This window comes from Lucilia sericata, unplaced genomic scaffold, assembly GCF_015586225.1.
Source record: "Lucilia sericata isolate MDLA Ls3-8-SP2 unplaced genomic scaffold, ASM1558622v1 Contig000126F_arrow, whole genome shotgun sequence".
Taxonomy (NCBI): Eukaryota; Metazoa; Arthropoda; class Insecta; order Diptera; family Calliphoridae; genus Lucilia; species Lucilia sericata.
The window spans coordinates 105976-131297 of record NW_023994158.1 but is presented as its reverse complement, the minus strand read 5'-3'; the positions used below and the strand labels follow the sequence as shown (position 1 = coordinate 131297).

The 25322-nt window shown below is 28.9% G+C and overlaps 1 protein-coding gene across 1 annotated transcript; it reads right to left on the bottom strand.

The window, feature by feature from the left end:
* Positions 1-5492: 5492 nt before the first annotated feature.
* LOC119600903 (elongation of very long chain fatty acids protein 7) lies at positions 5493-23406 on the bottom strand. Its single transcript, XM_037951485.1, has 5 exons — positions 23207-23406; positions 8031-8102; positions 7768-7958; positions 6373-6616; positions 5493-6301 (listed from the first exon to the last, which is right to left on the bottom strand). The coding sequence occupies exons 2-5, from the start codon at positions 8086-8088 to the stop codon at positions 5871-5873; spliced, it is 924 nt and encodes a 307-aa protein (XP_037807413.1). The 5' UTR covers positions 8089-8102; positions 23207-23406; the 3' UTR covers positions 5493-5870.
* Between the last annotated feature and the right edge of the window lie 1916 nt (positions 23407-25322).

The following is a 25322-nucleotide window of genomic DNA, read 5'->3' as shown; positions in this document are numbered from 1 at the left end:
TTTTAATTTTTTTGGCTTATTTTACTAATGACAAATCTGCCCCATCCCCTTGGCGTATTTACCCCATGGATGGGGCGGTATCGCCGTTTTTGGTCAGTGCGGAAAAGTTAAAAAATATGTGTATGAGGATGACTTAGGAAAGATTGAAAGGGATAAAACTAAAGCCAACATATCTAAGTATCCGAAGCAAGAAAAAAATTAAGAATATGTATTGTGGTTTTAATTTGAGGCCGCCTCAAAAAAAAGTGGCTATGGTCCCCCTTCTACCCTAAAACAGACTGTTTGTTTGTTTGTGTGTTTGTTTGTTACGCTTTCACGGCAAAACTACTGAACCGATTTACATGAAATTTGGACAGCTAATAGGTCTAACCCCAAAAGGAACAATAGGCTTTATAAGATCTTGATCGGATGCCACGCCTCTTTTTACGCCCACTTTTTGTAAAACTATTATTACACTAATTTTACAATCACAATATGCAAAAACTACTAAACCGATTAACCTGAAATTTTGCATACCGATAGGTATAAGCTTGGAAAGAACTATTGGCTATATATAAGAACTTGATCCGATGCCACGCCCCTTTCGACGCCCACTTTTTATAAAACTATCCTTACCTATATCTTATCCTATAATTATATTAAAAAGAATGTCTGTTTGTTACGCTTTCACGGACAAACTACTGAACCGATTTACATGAAATTTAGAATACTATTAGTTCTATTCCTATATAAAATAATGATTTGACGTCACGATTCTTCTTATGCTCACTTTTTTCTATATAATTGTTATACAAAATTTTCAATCGAGACTTATAGAAAACTACTGAACCGATAGGTCTTATCTCAGGATCGGACGCCACGCCCCTTGTTACGCCAACTTTTTGTAAAACAATTATTAAACCAAATTTACGTTCAGGCATACAAAAAAACTACTGATCCGATTTTAATGAAATCTATTATAATGAATGTTGTGGTATGAATAGTACGACACATTACATCTTCAAAACCTATAATATATAATAATAAATATATATGAAACTCTTTTTTTACTTTTTCACTACATAACTAATAAACTTATTTACATAAAATTTGACGTTTAAATGATTTTCGGATAGAGCCTTATATGGGAGCTATGACCAATAATGGACCGATCCGGGGAAAAATTGTTAGAATGATTTATACGTATACAAAATGATTTATACGTATGAATTTTATACCGATAGCTTTATTTATCAATGAAACATATGCGTTTAAATGTTTTTCGGAAGTGGACCCTATATGGGAGCTATGACCAATTATGGTCTTATCCGTAGAGTGATTCATATATAGACGAAACATATTTGTATCGAATTTTATCAAGATACTTTTATTTGACCATTAAATATGTGCGTTTAAGTGATTTCCGGAAGTGGGCCTTATATGGGAGCTATGACTAATAATGAACCGATCCGAAAAGAAATTTGGTAGAATGATTTGTATGTATCCAAAACATATTCAGCTCGAATTTTATCAAAGCTTTATTTCTCAATGAAATATTTGTGTTTAGGTGATTTTTGGAAGTGGACCTTACATGGGAGCTATGACCAATTGTAGACCGACTGAGATCTACGTTGGTAGTATGATTTCTATTCATATTATATTTATATGTACAAAATTTTGGGTTGATACCGATATATTTGAGGGAGTTATTAATGATAAACTTATATCCGGGAATATACACCTTTGTATGGGGGCTATTGGAAATATTGGATCAATTGTTATGAGTTTGAACATACTTGATCCCTGGCACAAAAAAATAATATGTGACAAAATTCATCGAAATATCTTTGGTAGTTTCTGAGAAAACTATTTAAGAATTGGGAAAAAACGAGGTAGTCTGAAATTTTTAATCATAACTTTTTACGTCGTGAACCGGTTTTACTGATTTTCAATACCAAACTGGACCTGGAATCTTATATAGGTAGACCTCTCGAACGATGCATAGAAAGCATTGTTCATATAAAATTTTTATAAATTGATCTTTTGATATCTTTTTATACCTTTAGAAAATTATCAACCAATAATTCTGCACAACTTTTTCTGTATATAGCGCCGTATTTATTCTAAGCTTTTCAAATTAAATAATAATTTTGAATAACTCCAGCACACATTTTCCATTTACAAATTCCGATTTTTTTTAATTACTACAATTCAAAGTACAGTGAGACCGAATTTAAACTGAACAGTTCTTTAAATCAACTGCACATGGGAAAAATAAAACAACTAATTTGAAAGTGTCCTTAGTTCCCTACCAGTGATTGAGAATGCTGATTTCAGTATAATTTCTAAATAAAAATTTTCCTAAATGTTTCTAAAAATTGGTCAAAATTTACTAATTAAAGCTCACTTTCAATTTGTAAATTTTTAAGGTATATTTTTGTCCAGAAACTGGCTTTTACTATTAAACAAAATGCAGAAAAATATAATAACTTTTTTATCGTTATAAGCTAAATTTTGACATCTATTAAAAAAGTATAGTCATTACAGACAGAATAATTTTATTTTAGAGGAAACCCGGGCAACGCCGGGTACGCGCAGCTAGTAGTAACTATTACAAAATTAAACATTTTTTATTGGAACTCGCAAAATATTAAAGATTTAAACAAATTGTCGAAGAAACTTTATTAAAATATTGAGGTATGCGGCTAAAATAGTCAAGGGGTGGTAATCTCCAAATGGGTTCTTGAAAGTCAGTAACATTGCTAGCTCTTTTACTAGTTATTTTACTAGCTATTGACGTGTCAAGTGTCCCCAAGTAGCTTGTCCAATGGTATTGCAGTAAGGTTAAATAACCGGTCCATCGAAGTATAACTCAAAAAACTTATGAAAAATAAAAAAACACTTTTAAAAAAATACTTTTATTTCTAGATTAAATAGATATTGAAATAAATATTTTTAATATTGCTGCTCATTTGTATTTTCATTAAAATCGGACTTATAAACTTTGGAATTCATTAATACACATAAATGACTCTGAAAGAATAGAATTTGTTATATTAAGGAAAGATTATTTTTTTGATCTTAAATGAATTCAGTCTTCCAAATTGTAAATATTTCTTATTTAAATTGTACTATTTTTTAATACAATTAAAAAACATTTTTTTATTTTAAAATTCACACAACAAAATTTTTAGCGAAAACTGTCTTAAACAACTTATTGAAGTCAACTAACATAAAAGTTGTTCATTGTCTTTGCACTCAGGCAAAACTGATCATGATTATTCGTTTTCTCTTCACCTTCAATTCTTAAGTTTTTTCAAGTGTTCCTTATCTCGTTTACTCGGGGCACAGTTAAGTGACGACTGCCACTCTCTTGCTTTCTTGGTGTACAGTAAAGTGGCGACTGTCTTCACTCTCGACTACAAAGAGTACATTCATGACAAATGACCAAAAACATTGAAATAGGGTACAACCAGCTGGTTAGACTTTAGTGGAAAATAACAATTGTGTTTCCAATGGCTGTGTAAAATATCTACATTCTGAAATACAGTGGAGAAAAACAATTTTAAGGTACAGTAAAGTGACGACTGCATTCCCTCTCGTTTACGAAGAGTACGTTGGTGACGAATAACCCAATATAGAAATTAGGGTCAACTATGTGGTTACACATTAGTGTAAAGACTGTCTTTTACGTATGCATTGACTCTTTGTCGAACTGCTGGATTACATGTTTCAATTAATTTCACTAGTTCAAATACTCAAACAAAAAAGGAAAAAAGAAAAAAAAAAAAAAAAAAAAATAATTCTGAAACTGGGATTGAACTTGCTGTCTATCGTTTTGTAGTTAGAAGCTCTCACCACTGAGCTACTGATCTCTTGTTAATACAAAGCCCTAGTTGTTTTAATGAATAACATGTAATTTTTGTAACAATTTTTGCATTTTCTGCTTCATTAAATGCAAACGGACACTTTCAGCATTACATTTCGTCGGAAAGGTGACATGTGTATACTTTAAGCACAACATGTCATCAAGGTGACATTTTTTAAACATTTAATTTTTCTGGAATTTATTTTCATTAACTTCAATGGAATATTTGTAAAATGTGAACTATTGATTATTATGGGGAAATTTTATTTACCAGAGGTAAGTAGTTAGTTGGAATTGCGGTAATATAACTAGTTAATGGTGCCAATTGGCATCACTGTTGCCAATTTAGCTATTTTCTCGTCAAATCTAGCGATTTTTAATCCCATTTTGCGGGGAAAAATATGATTTAGCTATTAGCGGGAAATCTAGCGATTTTTCTTTAGATTTTAAGGCATTTTTTATTCATTTATATTTTGATAATATCGCTTAAAAGTTGCTACGAATGACGATTTACATATATGTATGTATATAAAAATATGCATTCAATGTAAATTATTTGAGTTTTAGCTGTGTGTATTATACTTATTTTGAATGTTCTGAAGAACATAATTAGGAGCAAATATTTGTGCGTACAGGTAAAGTTATACGAAAAACTTTGAAAGGGGTATATTTTGTTGTACTCAAAAAACGAATATTTAATTATTCTAGTCTTTTAGTAAATGAGTGATATGATAATAAAATTTACCATAATTCTAAAAATTAGTGAACATTGGAAATAAGTGACGAAAGGATCGATCCATAAAGTCCTAAAAATTTACAACATTTCTAAGGCGTATAAGGCCGCATATCGATATTGCAGATAAAATTCCCACAAAAGGAGTGTATAATAATAATCTTGGGTGCCCCGGTAGGCTAGTTGTTAGTGTGCTAGCCTGTCAGTCTGAGGGTTGTGGGTTCGATTCCCAGCAGAGATCCTGGTCTGCTACACTACAACGGTCGTATGGTTATCGTCACCCTGCTCGGTAAATTAGGTAAGAATATAATTTGTAATTGTATTGTAATGGAAAAATAAATAATACTCTCGATCCATAAAGGCCAGCATTTCGAAATTCAATTTATCTTTACAACATTTCTAAAGCAATCTGTATAGGGTCGCATATCGAAATTAAAATCAACTTGACATTTTTCCTAACCCAAAGTGAAAATATTTAACATAAAAAAAGGTTCTCTTATGTGTTTGTTATAAGATGTGTTTGTATCACTATCCCATTCCTACGTATGTGTATAGATTTTAGCGATAAATCGCTGACTTTTTAGAATAATATGAAAAATCTGAAAAATTTAGCTAGTTTTTTTTAGCTATTTGTTTTCAGAATCATATAATAAATATTATTTTGACGATTTATCGCTAAATTTTTCAAAATGTCTTGAATTTAGCTGTTTTCTAGCTATTTTTTAGTCGACTTTAGCGATATTTTTGGGAAAAAAGTTGGCAACAGTGATTGGCATTTTCGTACTGTAGGGAATTTAAACTTTAACGAACGATTACGAGCCGAAGTAAAAACCTATAATCTTAAAGTTTTGGACACTATAGGAATGAAATGATTTTGATAATCCCTCATACGCAAATACATACATATTTATGTTATTTATGTATATATTTTTTATATCTTTATTTTAACAATAATTCGTTTAAACAGTCATACATATTTACACATACGCATACAATCACATTCACACATTGAATTACATTCAATCTTATTAATTACAATGATAATAATAATAATAATAATAAAAAATAAAAAGAGTAAATGCCCACACATGAAAAATTAAAGATCAGACCAAAGTACATACAATTAAGAATATTTCAATGTTTAGAAGTATTCGTAAAACTTTTCTAAAATAAAGTTATGAATAACTAAGTCCCCATATACATACATATGTATATATGTACGTATGTATCTAAATATAGAAATAAGATGAATAAAGTAAAAAAATACAGGCAAATACAGGTTACAGAATTTTACTCTGCTTTGGTAGACTTTATAGCGTTATTGTTAACATCGATTAGTCGTTTCATTTGATCGCCCTGAGCCAAAAACGCCTTCGATGGTATGCAACCCATTCCATTAGCCGCATGCATGGCGGCTTTAGTTGCTCCGTTCAGATTTGATTTATATGTTCTTTTGTAAAAACTGCCAAACAAATATAAGAATATCAAAGTGTTTGCAATGAAGAAGAACGTTAGTGTTTTTGGCATGTTGCAGCCCTTCAGTGCAATGATAACCATATAAGCCATGATAAGAACAAATTGAATCAATTGGATGCTTGTCATGTACTTTTTCCACCATAAAAATTTTTGGTACTGAGGGCCCATGGCAGCAACCATATAATAAAAGTACATGACAATATGTACGCCTGAATTCAATATGCCAATAACAACTCCTTGTTCACCTAAACGAAAAAATAAATATATATGTAAGTAAATAAAAAATTTTAATTACAAATCTATTTTATACGCGTACCTGGTGCATATTTAAGATACATCCAAGAGAATAAAGCTGTGATGGTATGATGGTACACGTGCAAGAATGACACCTGATTTTGCTTTTTGCGCAATACAAAGAAGCAAGTATCTAACAAATCAATGATTTTCGAGAAAAAGTAAAACCAGGCACCTGAGTACAAATTCAAACTTTGTTCACGAGTCCGATGAATTTCACATTTTTTTGACAGCAAAGTATCTGTTATGCGGCTTTCTTGTAATGACTGAGAAAGAAATTAAAAAAGTAAATTTAAATTTTTAGAATTACAAAATTGAGTAGTTAGGTTTTAGTATGGGCTAAAACTACGTCCCCATGCCACTTCTTATTTATTACAAATCCTTGGATGTTCGTTTTAAAATTATGTTAATATCAGGATTTTACTGCTTTCTATAAAACTAATAATTATACTAGCTAGTATACTGTGCTCCCATATAAAATTATGTAACACCAAAAGTAGTATATCTGGGAAACTATAAAAATCACAGATAAAATATCTGCAAAATACTTAAAAAAATCTCTCAAAGTATAAATTTAAATGTAATAAAATTACACCAAAGAAAATAAAGAAATTGGACTATGACATTGTTTTACAACGCTAACATTTGCCAAAAAAGAGATTCAAAGTCGGAAAAATATATATTAATTAATTATTTACTGAACAGATGTAGGCTAAACAAATTAAAAATCAGCGAAAGTAAAAATTTAAATGCTATATGTTTTTCCTAAAATGGTTAAGTTTGATTTTATGTTTGGAAAGAATGGTAAATGTGGTTGGAGCTTCAATACTTATACAAAAATTTTATAAAATACATTCTTAGAGTTAGGGACCGAATGACAACTCAGTTTGGTACCAACTGACATGCACCATATAATATTTAAATTTTATATATTTGTTCTTATTTTTAACGTTTTTACACTTTTTTTGTATTTATAAAATATGTACATACCGAATACGTCTGGAAATTAAAAGTTTTTGAATTGTTTTAAAAAATTTATGAATTCCGGCGTATACCAAAAAATCAGTAATATTTTTGAAAATCAAAATACAAATTATGTTTAAATTAGAAAATATTCAGTATTGTAGTCTGAAAATACCAAAGAATAATTCGTACGGTGCATTTTACAAGTAGAGCTAGGAAATATGCAAATATTGCAATATTTTAAGTAAAATATTGATATACATATCTGATCTGATAAAATAAATGACACTCAATGAACATTTACTCTTCCATATCTTCACCATCATGTTAAAAACTTATAATATTGATCAATATGTTGAAAAAATAAAGAAAAACTTAAATAATTTTTTGATAGCAGCTAGCTGAACGTAATAAATAAAAATTAAACATTTACAAATTATTTAAAATAACATACCGTACGACACATCCATATAGAATAACACACTTGAAAAGCATTATAAGCGATCATGACCTTTTTTAAATCGTAAGCCTTGCGAGATTTCATAAATGTCGGCCCGATTTTTAAAACTAATATTAAATAAACTGCAACTATTGAAAACACAGGTCCCGGCGAACTCATTAAAAACCAACTGTCTACAGTTTCATCTATATTAAAATAAAATGTAATAAAATATTAAATGTATTCAGCATATTTCTGGTCTGTATGTAGACTCTTACCCACTCCTTTCGACAGCGTTAAGTAACGTTCGTTAAATACTTTCATGTATGTCGTCATATTGATCGATTTAGCTGAAAATATAATAAAAATACATATACAAATAAATATTTACAGCTACTCACACTCAAAATGGGACATCGCATAAAAATAGTAATATTTCATATTCTATGTTCATTATTTTATATGGATATGAAAAAGGAAGATTTAAATTTGTTCTGTTTTATTTAATTAATATAATATTTTCCTAAAATTGGCATTTCTGGGGTTTTTGCATGGTAAATAGGATTTTTTACATTTTTATTTATTTATCTGGCAATGTGCTGGGTACGACATCCATAAACTTCGGGTGCTCGTCTATCATAGCTTCATACTTAACGCGATATACTTCTTCACATTCATAGGGGTGCCGTTTTCAGCATTTTGGCAATCTTGTCAAGAATGAATATTGCCTTGGCATATCTTGATTTAAGGATGTCTTTGTGATCCTTCCTTCTTACTAGTTTTTACCCGATTGGTCGTCTGACTTGGTTTCAGATTAAAAGGTGTTTTCGTCAAGCTTTTAGAGGGTAGTGGAGTGCTGTGACAGTCGCTTACATTATCTAACTTACTGACCACGGTCTCTTGGCTAGAGGACTGAAGGTCATCTTCTGTTGGTAAGCGTATATCATCGGTTTTGCGTTGTTGTCGTTGTTTTGGTTGTTTGTGTATTTTTCCCCATATATTTGTTCCACGAGTGCGCGCTTAAGGGGAAGGACAATCCATGCAGTGACGGCGTACATGGATTAGACTTGGCATTACAAACGGCCCGTGTCGTGGTACCGGACATTGTAAGGGGGCTAGTGATAGATATGTTTGTGCAAAATTTCTCCAAGTCATCGGTTTATATGTACACACAGATGGACAGACTCAGAAAATAATTCGGAGCCGATACTTTAAGGACCAATATTTTTGGATATTACAACCAGCAGCGCAAACGCATAATACCCTCTCCACTAATGGTTTAGGCCCGTATTCAGAAAGAAGAATGTAAAACAATATTTAAAATTTAGTATGAAAAACAATAACAACAACAGAATTTTAAAAATAGTTTTCTTTTCTTCTTTCTGAATTCGCGCATTAGATTTAAAAAAATAAGTAAGTAATTTTATAGTTTCACAGATGAAACTTATTATTTTGTTGTTAAATAGAAATTTTTATATCTATATATGTATATAAAAATGAATGTGTGCTTGTTTATTGTAAAAATATGTAATACAAAGATAACAAAACACAATTGTTGTTAGAAAAATTGGAAAATATGCAAAATATGCAAAGTGTATGCAATTTAAAGCAAAATATGAAATTTATGCATTTATAATAAAATATGCAACAACAAATCGATTTCATTTTGTAGCAAATTCTTTGATTCGAAAAGAAAACTAGTTAAAAGTTATTTTGAGTTACCGACTACAAACATGCAGTTGCATAGAAATCCTTGCCCTGGTTAATAGAAACAAAAGTATAGTCACAAAGTATACAGAGGTGTCACCTTTGACGTTTAGAAAAGTCTAAAATCAGATGTTGTCTAGCTTTTGTGAAACTTGTGCATGAAGAGATATATAAACTACATCTAAAAAAATAGTGTGAAACTTGTGTTGAAAGATATGGTAATAGTTTTTTTTTGCTCGTGACGCCCTGTGGTGTAGTGGTTAATATTATTACGCTCTAAAACAACTAATAGTGTTGAAAATAAGAAAAAAAAATTGTGCTAACTATCCGACCGTGATAAACGATTTTGTTTAAGACAAATCGAAAACGATCCATTTTTATCAGCAGTTGACATAAAAAACCAACAAAAAAAAACCGTGATACAAAGTGCAGAAAGTCTTGGCATAAAAGACGACTTCGTATTCTACCAGGACAATGACCCCAAGCACGAGTCTTGGACTGCACGGAATTGGCTCCTTTATAATTGCCCAAAAGTAATGGAGACTCCTCCCCAGTCTACAGATTTGAATGTTATTGAGCAAAAGGAAGCCCAAAAGTATTGCCACATTAAAGGAGGTCGTAACCGAAGAGTGGTACAATATTGAATCCGAATTTTGCAAACAATTGATTGAAAGTATTTCACGGCGTTTAGAAGATGTGATTAGATATATCAACCAAATATTAAAATTGTTTACCGATTGAAATAGCTAGAATCCTGAAATTTTGCACGAGCAACACTGAAATCCATGTGAACAATTTGCGGAAAAATAACCGGACTGGCAATAGGGGCATGGTACCTCCCATATGAATTAATTTTTTTTTGGTCGATGAAGTTATTTTCTGAGCCACCGTTTGCTGATTAGAGAAATTGTCGTGGGTTTTCATGTCAAATGTTAATATGAAAAATCGTAAAGGGTTTTTCATTTACATTGTTTCTAGGGTAGCGAAGTATAGGGTATAGCTAGTATATTAATCTATGTTTGCTTCAAATGAATATTGCTTTGACTTTGGTTAGTGTGAATACAAGAAATACATATGTATTAAATGAAAATTCAAGCTTTATAATAGAAGTCAAGGTATTCATCTCTTACTGTTTGAATTTTTTTACTTAACAACTTTTCGATTTATCTAAATACTTTGCAAAACTTGAATTTTGTTCACATAATAATTTGCTAAAATAAAGTAAGTTACAAAAGTATAAGTCACACAGCGTAGATGTTTGTGTAAATTATAGTGGCCATATAAAAACACGTAGAACATATTACCTCCAAAATGATTCATTAGATTTTAAAAATGCGTTAAGCAAACTACTTGTATGAACACAAATAATCTAAATCATAGTCTCAACCATTGAGTGGTCACACGGATAGAAATGCACCATACAATGTACTTAATAAAAAAAGTTACAATTATTTATATAATGACTAGGGCAAGGATATAATGACCAAGGCAAGCATTATAATTAGGGTTTGAAAAATGCATCAAAATACTAATAAAGAATACTTGAAACGCGTTTGAAAAATTTTTCAGTTTCAAGCTTATCTCTTAGAGTTTTTTTTTTTTTAATTTGAAATATAATTGAAAAATAGGTTTGATTTCTAACTGCCTTTTTGTTTGAGATGGCACTAATTTTCCTTTTGAAAACAAAAATTTGGTTGTAACTTCCAAAAATATTGGTCCCACCTTAAAGTATCGGCTCAGAATAACTTTCTGAGACTGTTCATCTGTGTGTCCTTATAAACCGATAACTTGACGAAATTTGACACTCACATCTCTCTCACTCCATACAAAATATCTTTCAGAAAATGCCTTTAACGTTCATATTTCACATGAAAACATTACCACACCATAAAATTCAGAATAAATATAATTTATACTAAAATACATCCATTCACAAAATTTTATAAGGATAGGACTAATTTTGACCCTAGCCATTGTCATTCTCGATATCGTGGTTCCGTTAAATTGTCATCAAGAACCTACTTATATATTTTTTGTCGAAAACTTAAGTTCTAAATATCTTACTTAAATACGATAAAAGAAAAATTAGTGATAACAACTACAATTCTATTTAAATTTTTTAAATAAATATTTTTTGGTGCATATTTTAGTGCATGAAAATCCTTGCCTTGATAATGACTAATTGACCAAAAAAAAAAAAAAACGTCCATTTGGAAAAAATAGGGGAAAATTAAGTGCCAAATATTAAAAAAAAACTTATTCTTGAGTTACAAAATATTTTTTTTTTTTTTTTGATAGATATCCCATTCGCATCCCATTATGGGACTATAAAGCCTTATTCTGAGCAAAAAAAAGGTTCATTTTGAAAAAAAGTAAAAAAAAAAATATATAAAAAAAATATTTTTTTTTGGAAACAATGAAGAAATACCTATCTGACAATTTTTGGACCATTTTTTTTTGGGCTAATAGGTGAAAAGTTACTCTCATTTGAATAAAACTCTGTATGAGCAAAATGTCCAACTATGACCCCCTCTAAGTCCGGCAGTTCTTGAGCTGAAAATGTCTGGCCTACTATCCAATAGTACTAACCTTGAAGTAAATTTCATCAAAATCGATTTTTTGAGTTGGGTCACTTGACATGAAATTGCCCATATATAAAAATCGAGAAAGTTGAAAAACTTTTTCGTTTTGACTTTTGTCGTTCTAGGTTGGGAAAATGTGGCACTGTGCAATAGTGTAAACGCTAAGTATAAATCATACGGCTTTTATTCTCTTTTTAAAAATAAGGATGGAAATTCATTTAATTCCATACGTAAGGTCGTAGGTAAAGTCTCATCGTCTAAAGGCACTTTTAAAAGAGAGTTGTGGACGTTTAATTTTTTTACATTTTCTGCAGACTTTTAAAGGGATAATATTATTATTAACATAGTTATGACCTATAAAGTTATATTTGCGGGTGCGAATAAATGGGGACTAGGTTTAATAATGGACCGATTTCGAACATTTTCAATCATACAAACAATTTTCTTAAATTATCTTTAAAATTGCAAAAGTTATAAGGGTTTTATTTTTTCAGTCATGGTTTATGACATGGATGGCTTACTAAAGCATACTTATTAGACTTCACGCGATATTTTTAAAATTAGGATACATATCATATATTTTTTGAAGGTTTTTCGATCATCAAAAATATTGGCGTACGTAATATAGCGTTCTAAAGTTTAAAATCTAAAAATTTCAAGTACCATCACATCTAAAAGGTTAATGATAGAATTTTTGTTTTTGGATAGATAGTGCTAAGTGCACTTTTAGAGCATTATAAAAGTGTGAATGAGCTTAATCATTCAGTAAAAAAATGTAGCTCAAAATCAATGGTTTCCGCCTCAGATATGCCTCAGGCGAAGGAGTTGGAATTAAAAAAATATGTTACAGCATTGTGATCGCTGATACAAAAATCTTTTAAAAAGTTGTATAACAAAAAACGGGAAATATTTTGTTTTTGAAAAGCAGCCTAATACTTATCTATATATGTATATAAAAGAGTTGCGTTACTAACTGATTGATCATCACACAGCCTAAACGGCTGAAGCTAGAAACATGATATTTTGACTCTAAATGTATTTTTGGTCATGTAGATCCACTAAGAAGGGATTTTTGGAAATTCAAATTTTTGGGGGGTAAAAACGGGTAAATTTGGTAACTTAATATCTCCTAAACTAAAAGAGATGCAACAAAAACGTTACACTTATCGCTGTTTATTCAAAAAATAAGCTGACAGGTGTCTGGTACTTTTTCGAAATTATGTTCATTTTAGGAGTAAATCGGTAAAAACTGTATTTTGGTACTTTTTTGAACCTTATGTACCTTTTTAACCAGTGAACATAGAAATAAAATTTATATCTCATTCGTACCTTATTGAAAAATTACGAATATAAGTTTGGTACTTTTGGGAAATTCGGACGGTACTTTTTTGTAAAACATTGTTATCTATTTATTGGTTTGTACATAGTTAGTTTGAAAGGAGGATGTCTATATATCAAATCCGAAGATATACACCTAGGCCTCTATCGGGCCTGTTGTGCGCTTCTTTACCAGTGCCTCAGGTATGAATTGAACCCAAGACCTCCGGTCTACCAGACTGGGACTTTAACCACTAACCTCCCGATTAAAAGAATATATATGTATATGTCGGAACTTTTTGGAAATTTTTTGTTCTTTAACTGATACTTTTTGAATTTTATGTTTTATTGAACATATAAAAATAAAATTTAACATGCAGAGTCCTAAATGAATGATAATCTGTAAGAAGTACATTTTTATTATTCAACGAATTTTCTATAATATTGAACTAAAATTAAGCACGAAGCATCCTAAGTGAATGAGAACCTAAAAAAGGAAACTTTTTATTACTTTTTTATCGTTGTTTAACTGATAATTTTGAGCCTAGAAACTAAAAATCAAGAACGTAGGGTCCTGATTGAAAAAAATCTGTATGAGAGACCTTTTTGGTTGGTTTGGTTGTTCAATTGGTATTTTTTTCAATTTTTGATAAAATTGAACCTAGAGATTCTATAGGTATAGTATAGAAACATAAACTTAAAAACACACATCGTGCTTATTGAATTATAACATATAAAATAAAACATTTGGCTACTTGTTCGTTCATCAATTGGTACCTTTTAGACAAATTATTGAACTTAAAAACATAAAATTAAATAAACAAGGTTCTAAAAATCTGTAAGTATTTATTTTTTGAATTTTCTATAATATAGAACCAAAGAACATGGAAGTAAAACTACACAGTCTGACAATCTATAAGAGATAATTTTTTTGTACTTTTTCTATCATAAAATTGTTGATCCTTTTATACTTTTGTAATCTAAATGTAAAAATTGTAAAACAAAATATATATTTTTATTGTTGAATGTCACGAGACGGCGTGTGGTTGTAAAGCACTCGTCCGAATCTCGATGAACACTCTGAATGTTAAAAGAACGCGAGTGGTTGTAAGTCACTCGTTGGATTCTTTTTAAACACTAAATTTATTTATAAAACTAAAAACTTAAGAACTATTAAACAAAATCTTAAAACTAACTTAGAACTAAGATAAGACCTCATGCACTCTTTTTATGCATACAATCTTATCAATTTAATATTCCCATTTCAAGTGCGCTAGTGATAAGAATATGTTCTATTTCTAATTATATCTCATAATGTCTATGCGTTACATAAACAAGAGAATTAATGTGCATCTTAGTACTAGCATTCTTATCATTACTAAAGGTTGTCATAAAAAACTAAGCGATAAATATTTATTTGTAACTCAAGTGAACTAATCGAATAGTTTTTACGACCAAACCCATGCACCAAAATAAGATTTTAAACTATGTTCAAATATGTTTGAACACTAAATTTTAAATATATATACCTACAAAGAGTGAAATATTTTAAGTTGAATTTTAAATTGATATAAACATTTTTAAAGAGATTTATGTTAATTAGGGTTAATTCGTACATCTTTCTTATATAGGAGCTATTTTCAATTATAATGTTATTAAAGAGCCTTTACATTTTTGTCAAAAAAGAAAAACAAGTTCTATTTTTGTCACATCACGTCAAGCACTTTAATTACTTATATCTTGTGACCATTAAGTTCTGTCAATTTCTTCTTTTGACCAAATATTCTATTAAAGCTCTATATAAACATATAAAAAAAATTAAGAAATGTATGTATGTATGTGCATAGTTATGTACATACATACATACATTATATACATACATATGTGTCCATTTATTTCTAGAAATCTCTTAATTTGCATAAATAAATTCGATTTAAATTATAACCAGTTCTTCAAGAAATGTTACTAATATTTATTTACTGTATGTCTTTATATATGTATATCAAAAAGTATTATTTTAATATTATGAGTAAAAATTTAAATTAGATAATTCGGGCTTCTCATTTTCGTTGCCAAAATAAACGTAGTCAACTTTTTAAGAAAAAAACGCATGAGTACTTAAAAATTATTCCTATATTTATTTGAAAAATTAATATGAAAAAGCTATCGAAATTACGTTACGTTTCACAATTTTTTTAAATACGTTTCCCAAACAAATTATATTTATTCGAAACACTTCATGGAGACTTAAGGGTTTTAAATGAATTCGTGAACAAATCAGCAATGAATGGGTTTATACAAGTTCAATATCAGGTTCTTGTTCAGAAAATACATTTATACCAATCCAGTCTCAGGATCTTGATCAGAAAATGAAACTACACATCAGACTTTTACAGGATGTGAAAAAATAGGCAAATTCCGGCATAAAAAATCTCTCTTTAACAAAAATCGGATACTAATAACGAAATTTTATTTATTTTATACAAAAAACATGAAGTGGTGGTTACCACATGATTGTAATTTTGAAAATATTTAAATATACAATTTCTACTACTGTAGGAATGTGTATCATCTCTAATTTTTATCGGATATTTGTCATAATCAGCAAATATATGGAAAATACATTACTTAATTTGTTAAAATCAAGTAACAAACGTATATTTGTGTATTATACACACATGTATGTATTCCAAAAAATAACAAAATAATGAATGAAAAAAACTACATGGCGGTGAACTGTCAAAACGAATTACTAATGTGTAGTGTAAACGGGTTAATTGCCTTTTGTAAATCGATAACAAAATACGTAACGTTATTAACATTAGGGTTTGATTTTTTTGGGCGGCAAAATACCGTAGCACTGCCTTTTAGCTAATATTGTCCTGATAATATAAGGCTATTTTTTAGGTCAATTCGGTCAAAAAACTTCCCGCACCGAAAGCAATTTCTAAAACGCTTTCGTTCGTTATTTTTCAAATAAAAGTATATTATTTTCTATAAAATGCAATATTATCGCGATTTGTTAAAATTTTCATAACAAGGATTTAAAGAACAATGTTCTCTTTTAGCTAATGTAATACAAATGCAAAAATTTTTGTTTTTATTATGTATGTATGTATGTATGTATGTATGTATGTATGTACGTACGTACGTATGTATGTATGTATGTATGTATGTATGTATGTATGTATGTATGTATGTATGTATGTATGTATGTATGTATGTATGTATGTATGTATGTATGTATGTATGTATGTATGTATGTATGTATGTATGTATGTATGTATGTATGTATGTATGTATTATAATATTTCAGATCCTCTCTAGTTGTGACGATTTCGTTCTATTTGACTGATATGTATGTATTATAATTTTTCAGATCCTCTCTAGTTGTGACGATTTTGTTCTATTTGACTGATATGTACAATGTATGTACCTCTACATACATACATATGTATGTATGCATATCGATATACATATATTTCATTTTGTAAATAAAATATGCCAAACACGTATAACTTATATTGACGTGTTTTTTCTACATATTTACTTACATATTTATTTTTTCCATCTCTAATTTTAAGGCGACAGGAAAAAAGTATTTCATAATAATCACTTAATATTCAACTTTTTTTTATTAAAAAATATGGCATACAATGGCATACAATAGACTGGTCAGCTGAATAATATTAAGACGACAGTCAATATATTCCTAACTAAATACTTTAAATGGAGCGGTTATAATTTTAATTAACCTTATAAAACCTTTACGGTGCGGAAAAACTTTGTTACGTAAGTAGTTGAGGTACATACGTACATACTACACACATATCGTCACCTAAAACGAAAACGGCCCTATCTAACATTTTTAAAATTTTACTGGAGAAGCAAAAAAATATTTAAATCGAAAAGTTTGTTTCTGTTAACGCGATTTATTTGCAGTAAATAAACAAATTGTTTCATAGTGAAACCTATCAGTTGTTATGAATGGCGTATATAAAAATTGATAAATTGGACTTTTTACCTTTATATTTAAATGTTTTTGTAGATAGGGTCTTTTGTTTTTTGTCAATGAAATCGTTAATTTTGGTCGGAGGAGTCCAATTTTGTGTGGATATTTGTTTTGATGCAATACATTATAATCAACAACAAAATCGATTTTGAATTTTTGGTTAGTTAGGGCCGTTTGCGTTTCAGGAGACGATATGTACATTAGAGGTGTCCAAAAAACATAAATTTTGCAAGATGGGTTTTATTTTGTTTATTAGGGTCTAAAACTAACTGTTCTTAACTGTTCGAACAAAAAATTATCTTTCCAACAAGGTATAAAATATTAATATCAAACGACAAATAACAATTTTATACATAGGCATTTTCTTTTCACAAATATTTCGCAAAAACGACTATTAATTCATATTTTACTCGTTTTTATTTATAGATATTTTTATTAACATCACTTCTGATTGCAAAACAAAGACAAAACAATGCAAATAATGCATAATTTTTGGAATAAATGGATATTGTAAATAACTTTGTTGTTTGTCCTTTAATATACACAAACGTTTTAAACTTCATTGGATTTACAATTTTCTCTGGAAGATAAGATTTGGTCGAGAAGTTAAGAAAATATAGCTTTAGTGGCACAATTTTTGAAGAAATCAAAAAGTCCTATTATTTACCCAATTTTACACTTTTCAATCGATTTCCGGCAGGGGTTCGCGTTATCCGATTGGACTAAAATTTAACACCAGTTAGTTTTATACACAAATAAACAAAATAAGATCCATCTGAGCAAAATCGATATTTTTTGGACAACTCTAATGTACATGCTTACATGTATACGCTATTGTCATCGCTTTTTGCCACATGTTTGTTTAATTAATAAGAGAGAATTTTCAAAATTTTGTCTAATAAACTCCAAAATACCTTTGTTTTTATTTTCTTCATTTTACCTTTTTGCATTTGCTCAACTTTAACAGTCATACAAATGTATGTTCATATACATACATATATTTGTATGTTCATTAGACTGGCTTAAAAATATTTTATGTATGTATATGTATATGTGTGTCTGTATGTATTAAAATAATTAATAAGTAAACATATTTATGAATATTAATTGAAGGTACATATGTATGTATATTGGAATTTTATCCGCCTTAGTCGCATCAAGTTTTGTCTTTTATCTGATCAGATTGGATCTAATGTATATTGCCATTTACAGCGTTGGGCCGAAATTTGGATGTTAATAATATTGATAAGAATTGTATGTATGTTACGAGATGTCGACAGGTGACTGACCATCGATATGTACTGCTGAACGTACATACATGACTAAATAGTATTTACGTACATTTTTTAAGTGGACGTGTTTTAACGCAACTGAGTACAGAAGCCATGGTAAACGTAAATGTATAACGTGAGCGGAATGCTGAGTTCCTTAAAAGCACGCTGAAAAAATATTTAATATTTCAAACTATGAATGTCCAAATGTCTTCCGCATATTCATTTCTATATATACATATATATATATATATATATATATTTGTACTCACATACACATACGTAAATGCCCAAATTTTGAATGTGCCTACATAAACGCCCATTTTCGGAATCATATTTTAAAATTGATCAAAGGTTAATGAAATAAGCTTTATGAAATTTAAATATTTTCATATTCTAAGTACATTAAAGTTTATTTTCCGACTTTTTTATGAAACGTAAATAAACATTTATACATATCGCGCGTTTTATACAAGACAGGCTAACTCAAATTTAAAAGGTTTTAAACTAAGTAATACAAATAATGCGCCGTTCTAAAGTCTTTCCTGGAGTTTTATCTATTTCCAAAAATGTCTCTTATTTTCGGTGTAAGAGTAATTTTTAGCTATAAACATCAAAACTTGAACTTGGATATGTTTTTACTTATGTACAATGTAAAAAAAATCTGCAATCTTTTCGAAATGGGTCTCAAAAATATTTAAGGCACTATTTAAGAAAGTGTGTGGTATTTTTTATTACAAAATAGTAGTTTGAAGTTTAACAATTTCCCAGAATATATTAAAAAAATAAATACTGTAAGTAACTAACAATGAATAAAAGGTAACATCATTAGCCCAGGTGATCATTGTTTACAATTTTTTATACATAGGCTTAAACTGCACGTGAAACTCCATATACTAGAAATTGACTATCGTGCGTTTGCTCTCAAGTGCTGGCACCTTGTTAAGTATGCCATGGTATGTATAATTTCAAGTTTTAAACACAAAATTTATGAAATTGAACACGTATTAAATAATAAAACAATTAAATTAAATAAGTATTTCCTAAAAGAACATAATCGATGTGAACATTCGACAATATTAAGATTTTAAAATAATTCATGACCCCCTAATATACACATTTAGATAATACATATGGATAATTTCGTGTCAATCGATGAATAGTAAGCCAGACACAAATTTTCAGCTTTATCGGTCAAGAACTGCAGAGGGCCAAAGTTAGACATTGTTGTCATACAGGGTTTTATTCAAATGAGTGTAACTTTTCACCTATTGGTCCTAGCAAAAATTGTCCAAAGGAGTTCCGATAGCTATTTCTTCATTGTTTCCAAAAACATTTTTTTAATTAAAAAAAATAAATATTTTTTTTCAAAAAACTCCCATTTTTTCTCAAAAGAAAGCTTAGACCATTTCCTTTAAGAGTTTTGTGGTCAATTAGGGGGATACAAGAGGCATGTAAAAAAAATAATATTTTAACTCAAACACAATGCTTTTTTGAGTTAAAATATTTGTTTATAGTTATTCCAATTTGCATCTGGCCTACTATCCAATAGTACTAACCTTGGTGCAAATTTCATCAAAATCGATTTTTTTGAGTTGGGTCACTTGACATGAAATTGCCCATATGTACATACAATCATACATATAAAAGCTTGTGGCATCTGCTTAACCACATCTAAGTAAAACAAAATTCAAAACAACTTTAAACATATCAAGTATTTGCAAACAAAGAATATTTTTGGTTCAAAGTCAACTTTAAACACTTACAACAACCACAACAATTCGTGTGAATTTTCTATGTTCAATAATATTTCTATGAAGCAGCATTCGAATCTCGTTATGTACAGTAATGTGCAATACAGACAGTATTGACGTTTGCAAAAAATGTCACTCAGAAAAAAATTTAAGTCTTGTGCAGGCCTTTAGTTCTGCATGCAAAGCAATCACTAAACAATGCAAAAAATTTATAATTTTAACACGATTTTTGAAGAAATCAAATAAGTCTCTATTTTACACTTTTCAATCGATTTCCTTCACGGGTTCCCGTTATCCGATTGGACTAAAATTTAACACCAGTTAGTTTTAGACACTAATGAACAAAATTATAGCCATCTAAAAAAATCGATAACAATTTACATCAAACGAAACAAAATACCAAAAAATTACAAAAACAAAATATGTACCATAAAACCAACACACATCCAAACATACGTTTTTTTCCAAAAAGCAATGTTGTTATTGCTTTTTTCCAACAACAAAAAATTTTCTATTTTGATTAAATTATCAGATATTGTCTGAAAGTTATGCTCGAATCTCCGTTATTTATGGACAGATTTTGGTGATTTAAATAGGAAACTTCTCGATAGCATATCTGACAGAATTTTTGAAGATTTGGTCCTGAATATACATATGTATGTGGAGTTTACATACATACATGCATGCATGCATGCATACATACATGCATACATACATGCATACATACATACATGCATACATACATACATACATACATACATACATACATACATACATACATACATACATACATACATACATACATACATACATACATACTACATACATACATACATACATACATACATACATACATACATACATACATACATACATACATACATACATAACATACATACATACATACATACATAAATACATACATACATACATACATACATACATACATACATACATACATACATACATACATACGTACATACATACATACATACATACATACATACATACATACAACATACAATACATACATACATACATACATACATACATACATACATACATACATACATACATACATACATACAATACATACATACATACATACATACATACATACATACATACATAACATACATACATACATACATACATACATACATACATACATCATACATACATACATACATACATACAGACATACATACATAACATACATACATACATACATACATACATACATACATACATACATACATACATACATACATACATACATACATACATACACATACATACATACATACATACATACATACATACATACATACATACTACATACATACATACATACATACATACATACATACATACATACATACATACATACATACATACATACATACATACATACATACATACATACATACATACATACATACATACATACATACATACATACATACATACATACATACATACATACATACATACATACATACATACATACATACATACATACATACATACATACATACATACATACATACATACATACATACATACATACTACATACATACATACATACATACATACATACATACATACATACATACATACATACATACATACATACATACATACATACATACATACATACATACATACTACATACATACATACACATACATACATACATACATACATACATACATACATACATACATACATACATACATACATACATACATACATACATACATACATACATACATACATACATACATACATACATACATACATACATACATACATACATACATACATACATACAACATACACATACATACATACATACATACATACATACATACATACTACATACATACATACATACATACATACATACATACATACATACATACATACATACATACATACATACTACATACATACATACATACATACATACATACATACATACATACATACATACATACATACATACATACATACATATACTACATACATACATACATACATACATACATACATACATTTACTTTAAAGATAAAAGCAATACAATTACCTTTCTACTTGAAAATAATTACTTTAGTAAAATTTGTGTCAATTACATACATATATACTGTATTTTATGTATGTATGTACTTCTGAAAATAAGAGACGAATACAATTGCACTTTAAGTCCAGGTCTATTGAAAAATTACAAAAACTGAAAACATGCTGTTCTAAACAAAAAAATGCATTTTATTCAACGCTATAACATCTAATGTATACAAACAAAATCTATAGATTTTGACTATTACTTCAGCATTAGGTTAAGGTCAACTAGAAAATGAACGTTAAGCATTTTTAAAATATGTATCTAATTGAGAAAAAATCATATACATTTTAAATAAAAGGTAAAATATAAGTAATTCTACTATTGTGTACTTTTTAAAGTTAATATTCACTTAATGGGATTTGTTGTAATAAGAATTAAATTACATTGACATATTTTGAAAATTCATACATATTAAATTGTTGATTAAATGAAATCAGTTTAGAAAAATTTGTTCAAATGGTAAATTTTTAAATGCCCGCAAAAATATTTTTTTCGTTGTTTATGTATTATACTCTGTTTAATACGATATCGATAGAGCCATGGATAGGAATGATCCTTAATAGACATTCGTATTCAACACATCCATTTACACACACACACTAACACTCATACACATTCACAAAAAAAAACACAATTCAAATGTTTACTAATATGTAAACTGAAATTATTTTCTTAATTAACTCACATTCTCGATAATGATTTCGTATCCGTTTCCGTTTTAGAAATGTACCCGTAAAAAGTCAACAAAAGCCCGTCAATTGAGATTGCCAAGAAGACACTAACTGAACATAGATTCTTTTTCAACGGATCTATAAATAAAAAAATTCGCAAGACATTTTTACTTTTGTTCTGTGGCATACACAAAAATACACACACTTAAAAATTCTCTTATTAGATAAGTCTCTCTTGACGCTCACTTGCTTTAAATAAGTTCAGATCGGCGCATTGGCCAGCAGAAAAAAAGTATTAAAAAAACTAAGTTTCATTTGTTAATTACAAAAGCAATGCTGTGTTTGTTTTATTCGGCGCGTCGGCACCGAACATGTTCGAAGCGAACTGACAGCATGATCTTAATATGGTCAAGGAGATCGTTAGAAGTTATTTCATTAATTTTTAGAAATACATACATACGTATATGTATGTATGTCCATTGGTAAGAGATCGTTTAACAATATACTAAAATATTAAAAACAAAGTAAATTCAATATTTCTGGGTTACTACTTGTTATTTATTAAACATTTTTGTATATGGGCAATTTCGTGCCAAGTGACCCAACTTTTAAAATCGATGTCATCCGATTTGGATGAAATTTTCACCACGGTTAGTACTATTGGATAGTAGGCCATACACAGCTCTATTGGTCACGAACTGCAGGAATTAGAGGGTCAAAGTTGGACATTTTCGTCATATAGGGTTTTATTCAAATGAGTGTAACTTTTCACCTATTGGTCCTAGCAAAATTTGTCCAAAGGAGTTCAGATAGCTTTATCTTCATTGTTTCAAAAAAAAATTAATTTTTTTGTATTTTTTTTTTCAAAAAACTTCCTTTTTTTATTTTTTTTGCTCAGAAGAAAGCTTAGACTATAAAGTCCCATAATGGGATGCGAGTGGGATATGTATCAAAAAAATTATTTTTTAACTCAAGAATAAGATTTTTTTAAAGTTCGGCACTTAATTTTCCCCAATTTTTTTTTAAATGAACGTTTTTGTTGTTTTTCATTACAATTAACAAAATATTGAGATTGTTACTATTTTGGATTTTTCTAATTTTTTAACAAATTTTATTTGTAAAATTAATACGAAATTGTTTGATAACATTTTGTTTTAAGTTATATTTAGATTATATTCCAATTACAATAATAATGGAAGAATACTTTAAATTTGGGTCTGAAATTTTATGAAAGTGTTAAAATATCTGTACGAATTACATAAAGTTTTGTCAAAAAACTAAGAGATTTTAGAATAGGTGTCCCCCTTTTTTATAATGTAAATCTTACGACTAAATTTTAAGTTATAATCTTTTAAAAATCATGTTAAAATCAGTTTAGGCCATTTTTATAAACGAATTTACACATAAATTTACATTTTTGCATTTTTAAAATGACATTTTTATTGATAATGAAAAACCGGTTAACCAGTTTTTTTTAAATTTGAAAAATATCAACCGTTTCAAATATCAACTATTCGAACTATTCAAATGCCAGTTTTTGGAAAATGTCGAATAATCGAATAATACATACATACATACATACATACATACATACATACATACATACATATATACATACATACATACATACATACATACATACATACATACATACATACATACATACATACATACATACATACATACATACATACATACATACATACATACATACATACATACATACATACATACATACATACATACATACATACATACATACATACATACATACATACATACATACATACATACATACATACATACATACATACATACATACATACATACATACATACATACATACATACATACATACATACATACATACATACATACATACATACATACTACATACATACATACATACATACATACATACATACATACATACATACATACATACATACATACATACATACATACATACATACATACATACATACATACATACATACATACATACATACATACATACATACATACATACATACATACATACATACATACATACATACATACATACGATTTTCGACTTCTTTCATTTAATTAAAATATTTTATATATAGTCGACTTTTAGACTTTTCGACT